We start from the raw sequence: 8,093 nt of genomic DNA, 5'->3' as shown, positions 1-8,093 counted from the left end.
ACGCGCTATCTCAGAGTAAAAATGAAGGAAGCATACCAGCAAGCAGTCATGCAATCAGAATCGTGCACAAATCTCGTAAAATCAGAGAAAATAGAGTCCTGTGATACTAAGTCTCTGAAAGAGAGATTTGAAAAAGGAGAATTGGCAACCGAACGAGAATACAGGAACGAAGACTCAGATGATACCGAAGTGTTCCAAAGTGGTAAGTCATGTTTGTGAAAATCTATGGATTTTACGCCATTGAAATAAAAAATTAGTTAAAATTATTAATATTTTTTATGTATTTCAGAAAATTAGTAAGAAATCTAGGTCCTTGTTCCTTGAACTTGATGCCAATGCTGCCAAACAGCCCCAGAGCATATCACCTGTTGCTGTACCTAAAGTAGATGTGAAAAAAGCTCGAGAGGTGAGTTTTAGTCCAAGAATAATAAAATAAAACCTTTACAATATTGTCATAATAGGTATATTCATTTCCGAGGATTGTGTTCTAGGACGTCCTTATCATGCGTATTTACATTTATTTACTTCGAACGTGCTACAGCACAATCATTGACGATAAACAAACACTTATTGCATTTATGTTGATAATAAGCTATTGAAATCTCTTACAATTACTCAAGAGGATATTCATAAATATTTTGCTGCACTTTTGTTATAATATATTAAGTCTATATTATGTGAGATCAGTTTATTTTTCACAATTGCTTCATACCCTGAAAGTTTTAGTTAAAATTTACTTATTTAGGCGTACTCGAAATCGGTCTCAGAAGATGTGGTAAAATCTTCAGAGATAGAAGAAGCGATTGAAGTTAAAACGGCCGATATACAAGAACGTTTCAAGTTCTTCGAAACCTACAGGGAACCGGAGAAAGAGAGGAAGCAGTTCAGGATTACGCCACCACGAGACCCATCGCAAGTGAAGGTTAATGAAAGGCAGCATGGTCGTGATGTTATGTTGATTTTTTACTTTGGTCTTGACAATAATTTAGTTTAAACATTAAATTATATGGCTTGAAAACAGAAATACTGTTGCTGGAAAGCTGTTAGCCTTTGGTATTTTGGTATAGTAAAGTTTCAATATTCTAGATACTAAATTCTGAGAAGTGATAATTAAGTTTTAACGACAACACTATTGCCAGATTTTGATCGTCGATAATTTATTAACTACTAAATTACTAATTCAAATACAGTCAAATAGTCATCTAATAACGGATTTGTTAAAGTATCTCATAAAACTTGACAACGCTAACCCTTCAATAAAGGTTTGTCGACGGTTTCTAACTTCAAAATCTTGCCACACTTTTGAGACAGCATGGCCTTAATTTAGCTTAGTTTCGTCTAAATAGTCTAAATAGGATATTTTCTTCCTTCACGTCTTAAATTTTTTCAGGTAATTTCTCCGTCGCAAAATAGTATCTTGTGTTTCTATACGAATACTGTTCGTACTTTTTTTCATATATTTTTGTTCATTTGCCTTACTATTCGCAACAATATACGTCGTGATATTTTGGGTATCAAATCGTCGAAGTCTATTTCGGCTGTAACTTGTATTTTAAGAAAGCATGGAAGTTTCTCCGAATAGCGTACTTAATATCCTCTTCAAGCTGAATACGTTTTCTTCCTCTAGTTTCAATTTTTTCAACAGACGTATGGGACTTGCCTTCACGTTGTCTGAATTATTTTAAAATTCTTTGAACACTTAGTCAAATCACTACATATAGTTACGTCATTGACCAACATATTTTCATTCCTTTCACGGAGTCCAAAATACACGTTTTATATAACAGTTTTTTCACCTTGCAAAAAAATTTCTTTCGACTATTTTCCTCTTCCATATTTGTCAGAACTCTATAAAAACATTGAGTTTTCTCTTTTATGAACATTTCTTGAGATATTGCTTTCATTTCTTCGCGTATCCATTCTTTCAAAGCCACGATAGTTCTTGAGGGTTACTTTGAAGCACTTTCGACTTAGGATACCCCCATAGAAAGTTGTCGGAGAGGTCCGGACTACGAGGTGGCCAGGGAATATCGCCATTTTTACTCTTAAGACAACCGGGGGGCGATCTTCTTAGTAAATTCATTGACACTCTTGATGTGTGACATGTTGCACCATCCTGTTGAAACGTTATGTGTTTTTTATATGAATGATACTGGAGATCTAGAGTGGAAAGAGAACTCTTTGAATTAATTAAAAAACGCAAGATTGGTTACCTTGGGCACATATTGAGAGGAGCAAAATATGAAATACCACAGTTAATCCTACAAGGGAAGATCGAAGGTAGGAGAGGAGCCGGCCGCAAACAATTATCCTGGTTAAGGAATATTAAAGAATGGACAGGAATACACAATACAGGCGAGCTGTGTCACGCCGCCAAGAACAGAATTCTAGTAATGAGATAGTCGCCTACGCACTTTGGTGTATGGCATGTTAAGAAGAAGAAGAAGATACTGGAGATATAGCTTAATCCCAGATTTAAGCTTCGTCGTCGCAGGAATCTTCGAGGACTAGCGAGTAATGAGTTTCGCACCGTTTCAATATTCTGTGGCGTGCGAGCAGTTCTGGCACTGCCACCTCTTTTCTGTGATGTTGAACCACTACTTTTCCCTAATCCATGTCTAAATAGCCTTGTTAGGTGGAACTGGTAGTGTAAACGAAACGCTCGTTGTACACGCACAAAAATTTCACCATTTTTGTAATAGCTTTCATAGCAAATGCGCCTTGTTCACCCGACACCACTTCTCCATCATAACTAAACTCCCCACTCTCCCCAGATTCACAACGCTTACGTCGCAAGACCGCAGCTCCTTATTTTTTCGCCAGCCACGTTGCCAAATCGTGTCGTTTCACTGAATCACCTGTTATTATAAAACGACTCATATAAAACGAATTCTAACTACAAGAAACTTGTAGAAATATTTTTACAGCATCAGTTTGCTGATAATGTCTTTTGATCAACTAGAGTGGCAAATACCTCAATTTCATGTATCGATAATCTTTTTTCCAAATTTTACTTTGTCAGGTCCTGCCCCAGCTGTAGCTCCCATGTGTACTTCATAATGTTGTTAAAGATAACTCAACAAAAAAAAAAAGGTTTTATATCCGTTTACTCAAGATGAATTATATTAATTGCTAATTTAAAAAAATAACTGAAAAATAGGGGATCTGGTGTATCGCCAAAATTTATAATTGATGTACTAATTTCATCACTTACACATCTTCACGAAAATTTGATTCTGATAAATTTAATTATCTTATTTAATTTGAGCATACTGTATGCATACTTTTTGTTAGTCGATATAATCCGCTGTCTAAATTATTCAGTTGCATTATGGCCAATCCCACATATTTGTTTAGAAATTTCTTAGCGTTAGGGAGAGAATAGTAGTACATATAAATTGTAAAAATTCTTCAATACAAGTATACTCACTCTTACAAAAAAATTTGTACGCCACTGGAAGACCAAGTATAAATCAGAATCGTCATCACCATTTCTTGGAATTTAGTGTCTACAATTTCGAAAGTAAACTATAGTTTCTTACTTTTATTAAGATCAAGTCTCGTGAGTGAAGTTCTTTTTGCGCTTTGGTTAATCGCAATAATTAGAAGAAAAAAAATTGGTGATTTCTGATGTTTTAAACATGGATTTCCATATATGTACCTGAATTTTTTAATTTTATTATAAATTGTCAAGACCAAATAAATTGTGTTGCAATTAATATTTATTCTTTGTGCAATACTAACGAAGTAAAGAGCGTTGTATTTTTTAAATCGTATATTATTATTCCACCAATGTGTACGGTGTTTATGACGTGGCTGTTTTAATCTTTACCGCTTTATCAAAGATGATTGCTCCCATATTTTGATATTTCTTTTTTGTATGTATGTCACTAGTAGAGCCTTAGTTTAAACATTTTAGAGATTCATTTGCAATTACTTCGACCCACTAGAACTGTAATACTACTGATGATAATTTTATAAAACGATATTATCATAAATTTATTAAACAACGGTCGGTTAATGTTTGATCTAATATTTGTTTCTTGTAACTGAGTTTGAAAATCTATACAGTACTGGCTATTTTAAAAGTGATCTTTAAATATATTGTACACAGTGTTAAATGATTTGTGCAAGATAAAAGCAGTCGTACTATTATAAATATACAACTACTTACAAACGCCTTTATTGTGATTTTTGCTAACATTTAACTACAAGATGACTGCATTTCTTTACCTCTGTTAAAAATCTTTTCTAGTCTGACACTCCCGACCGTGAAATTTACCATGATCCCGAAATTATTCGTTCTGATGAGACAGTCGATGATTCGGAAGTCGCTAAGGCTTCACACACAGCTTCAAAGATGCTAAGCAAGTTCAGACAAATGGAGGAGAGCTTCTCCAAGGACCCAGAACCAGCAGGTACAGTAATCTTCGATATAGTCTTTTATGTTTGGAAAAGTAAGGATATAACTACTTTAGGAAATATTTTCTTACATACTCCTTTCAATATATTTGTTTACAATGGGAATCAAACCCGCATGATTCGACACCACAAGTTGATACACCCACTCACCTTATGTTTTGTAGGTCCTAAACCATTGAAACGATTCACTCCACCACCAGAACCTACCAGAACTGAAAGTGAAAGCGAAGAAGGATCGGCTACCGAGGAAGAAAACGAAGAAGATGAAGAGGATCAAACCGATAACCACAAATTACCTGAAGATTTGATCGAAGTAAGTATCCTCTCTACCAGTTAAACATTTAGTATACTCGGTTTGCTGATTGATTCCAGTCTCAACTATCTAATAAATTTTGTAATGATAAGCTACGTTAAATTTTGACTGACTGATAGTGGCTGGAAATTACTATACATCCAAGCATATCTGCTTTTAGCCAATATTTAACCAAAAAAATATTCAACACAGTTTATTTACAAAATAAAACTGGATCAATTAAAACAAAAGCTTATTTTTGAAATTTTATAGTCAAAAAAATGGAAAATTTTTAATCAAAATTAATAAGTATATACTCACATTATCCCTGCTTATTCTTATTTTTTCAATGAACGATTTCTGAGAAAGGTGGAAATATATTCCCGACAATGAATCTGCCAGAATATTCCCAAGCTGAATGAACTGACTATAACAGAACTTTTTAAAACAACTATCACAGTTTCAAATTTGTACGTATTAAATGTCACTTGTCACTTACCATATTTTAAGCGTCACGTGCCATTGACTAAAATGTTTAAAAAGTATCAATGACGTAATTTTAATTTTGTACCCGGGTTATATTATTTATATATTAACCGGATTATATAATTTTCTGATAGTTAATATGTTGTTTTTAGGCACAAAAAGCAGCCAGAGCAAGACAGCTCAGAGCCAAGTTTGAAAAATGGGAAGCTCAAGAAATAAGAAAAGAGCAGAATCAAAGTGTTAACGTTATCGAAGAATACGGTGATGAATCCCAGGTCGAATCAACAAAATCGTAAGTTTTTAAACAATGACAAATTGAAAATTATTTGAATTAGCTATTATAGGTAATATAAAGCATAAATATTCCATTTATATGGGATTAAATTACACTTAATTGTAATTAGAATTACTGTTGGAAAACCAGCTTTAAACTTATAAATTTGTATTATTTTAAATTAAATTACCGCTACCCCTGAAACTTGCCAGATGTTTAAATGTCTTATGTTGTCAAAGGCCACTCCTTCTTGACATTCAGATAGGTTCCGCTTCTTCAAAAAAATTACTTCCTTCTCCTCGCCCTCACAATCTTAATAAAGTAACTTAACGAAACACATCGCTCTTAGCATTTTTTCTCTTGCACACAAAAAGTTTTAGTTCACTCTCTCCACATTCCGCAGTATACAAGAGCAAAGTAATTCATGTAACCAGGTGTATAGTGTTTGTATTCTAATAAACCGGTAAAGAAAATGCAGTATATAATTTCATCCCCACATGAGAAAGACAACAGAATCAGCAACATACAGCCAAAATCCTGTGAGTAAATCCATTTTGTCACAAGAGTTTGATGCCCAATAGGAAATTCATGCTTTTCCTTTAAGTGCATATTACATTTTTTTGCGTTTCAATTTCAAATCTGGAAATCGTTTAAAAAAAATTATAATTTTAGAATTATTGGATAATATATTTTTATTATCTTTCAAATGTTTATTCATTGGCGCTTTGTGGCAACCAAATTGACAGTTGACTTAATTGTCCTCGATCGTGTAGGCAAATAGACATATTTTGAGTGACATTCTGAGAGTGTTCCATTGTACTCTGTGTTCGTTGTCCCAAGCAGGTTTACATATCTGAGATCTGTCAAAGGTTCTGTTTTTGATGTCTGATTCATGCTCATTTGTCCTAATACTTACTGGTCTTGAGGTTTTTCCCACATACAAATTGTTGCATTTACAATTTATTTTATAGATGCAGTTCTTCAATCTCGTCTGTGTGTTGTTTCGTTTGGTTTTGGACTGAATAGTCCTCAGTGTGTTAGTTGTTTTAAATATTGTTGCGATGTTGTATTTATATCCTATCCTTTTACAATTTTTCTGATAAGCTTTTCACATATGGTATTGTTGGTATCTTCAAATCTGTTCTTATGAGCAATTTTTCTCTTCTTATGAGCCGTTTTTGGTGTTTTGTTGTTTCCTTTCTGCAATCTTGTGAATTTCGTTGTTTATAAATGACAATGAATAATCATTTTTTTCAAGATCTTTGTTAGCAGGGTTTTGTCTTATTAAGAAGACTACATTATCATATAGTGATTTGATGACTCCCTTTTTGATATTTATGTTGTGTTTTGAGTGATAATTTAAATATTTGTTGGTGTGGGGTGGCTTTTTGTATACACTTTCGTTACATATTCTATATCCTCCAGATTAACACGTTCAGAAAAGGTAGTGACCTGTTGTTTTCTTTTTCCATGGTGAGTTTGATTGACTCCGTGGCACCTTGTCTGTGATATTTTTTTATCCAAATTTGTCAGTCTTAGAAAGAAATTGTGTTGTTTAAATATCTAAGAAAATATTATTGAAACTGTTTTGCATTTGTATCAACAATGTTTGTTTGATTCTCATCATGTAATGGAATTCCGTAATAAATGTATCATTACATACATGCCTAAGATATGTTTAAATCGTTTATAAATCCAAATGAGAAAAAAGGATTAAGAACTTATTGAACAGGAAATTATGAATTATAAAAAATTATTTACTCATAATCAGTAATTTAATTGAAAATCAAAATGAAATTTTCCAGGTCCTTTGAGTCAAAACATTACACAATGCGTACATTTATATGATTTAGTATTGTTGAAAATTCTTATGTTATATACTTCTTCTTCTTCTTCTTCTTTTGGCATCATAACCCTGGATGGGTCTTTGCCTGTCTGGCTATGTCCTTCCATTCAGATCTCTCTTGTGCCCTTCTTCTCAGATCTCTCTTGTGCCCTTCTTCTCCATTGTCTTATGTTCATTGTTTTCAGGTCGTCTTCCACGTCATCCAACCATCTCGTTCTGGGCCTTCCTTTTTTTCGCCTTCCTATGGGCTTCCATTGTAACATTTTCTTAGTTGTTTTTGCATCGCTTTGTCTCTGCACATGTCCCAGCCATGACAGTCTTTGACTTTTCACAAATCTAAATGTTATCTCTTATGTATGTAATCTCTTATGTTATATACAGGAATGTTAAATTGATTATGTTTTCTTTTAGGTTAAGAGCACGTTTTGAATCAATGAGGGAGACAAGCTCAGACAAAACAAGGACACCTCGTGTAAAAGTCAATAGATTTGTGGTAAGTGATCATTTGTAGCGGGAGGATGGTTTTTCAAATACGATCTCACTTTTAATTGTAACAAAACTATTATAAAAGAAATGAAAATAATAAATAATATGGTTTGTTCCGTGTTTTATATGTTTTGTCAATAAAAATCTTCTATTTTTTCTGTCATGCTTGAAAGAATCTTAAGACCCGGTAGTACGAAATTAAAGAATATTCAAGAGAGATATTAGAGAATATTCATATCTAGCCCATATTGACACTTTAAACATATTATAACCTCAATAATTTGAAA

The 8,093-nt window shown here is 33.3% G+C and overlaps 1 protein-coding gene across 1 annotated transcript; it reads left to right on the top strand.

Annotated features, from left to right (window-relative positions):
• Positions 1–20: 20 nt before the first annotated feature.
• On the top strand, positions 21–7,888 carry LOC140432209 (uncharacterized). The gene is made up of 7 exons (XM_072520032.1): positions 21–202; positions 291–406; positions 746–922; positions 4,256–4,418; positions 4,587–4,735; positions 5,353–5,492; positions 7,732–7,888. Exons 1-7 carry the CDS (start codon positions 22–24, stop codon positions 7,829–7,831), a joined length of 1,026 nt encoding a protein of 341 aa, XP_072376133.1. The 5' UTR covers position 21; the 3' UTR covers positions 7,832–7,888.
• Positions 7,889–8,093: the final 205 nt, after the last annotated feature.

This window comes from Diabrotica undecimpunctata, unplaced genomic scaffold (assembly GCF_040954645.1).
Source record: "Diabrotica undecimpunctata isolate CICGRU unplaced genomic scaffold, icDiaUnde3 ctg00003243.1, whole genome shotgun sequence".
Taxonomy (NCBI): Eukaryota; Metazoa; Arthropoda; class Insecta; order Coleoptera; family Chrysomelidae; genus Diabrotica; species Diabrotica undecimpunctata.
Note: the sequence above shows the minus strand (reverse complement) of the source record. Positions and strands in the feature narration are given on the sequence as shown.

Bases quoted from the DNA above. Each gene is read 5' to 3' on its own strand.
- LOC140432209 (XM_072520032.1), top strand. From the start codon at position 22: ATGAAGGAAGCATACCAGCAAGCAGTCATGCAATCAGAATCGTGCACA. The intron at 203-290 runs GTAAGTCATGTT...ATGTATTTCAGA, and splicing joins TACCGAAGTGTTCCAAAGTG to AAATTAGTAAGAAATCTAGG. The intron at 923-4,255 runs GTTAATGAAAGG...AATCTTTTCTAG, and splicing joins GAGACCCATCGCAAGTGAAG to TCTGACACTCCCGACCGTGA.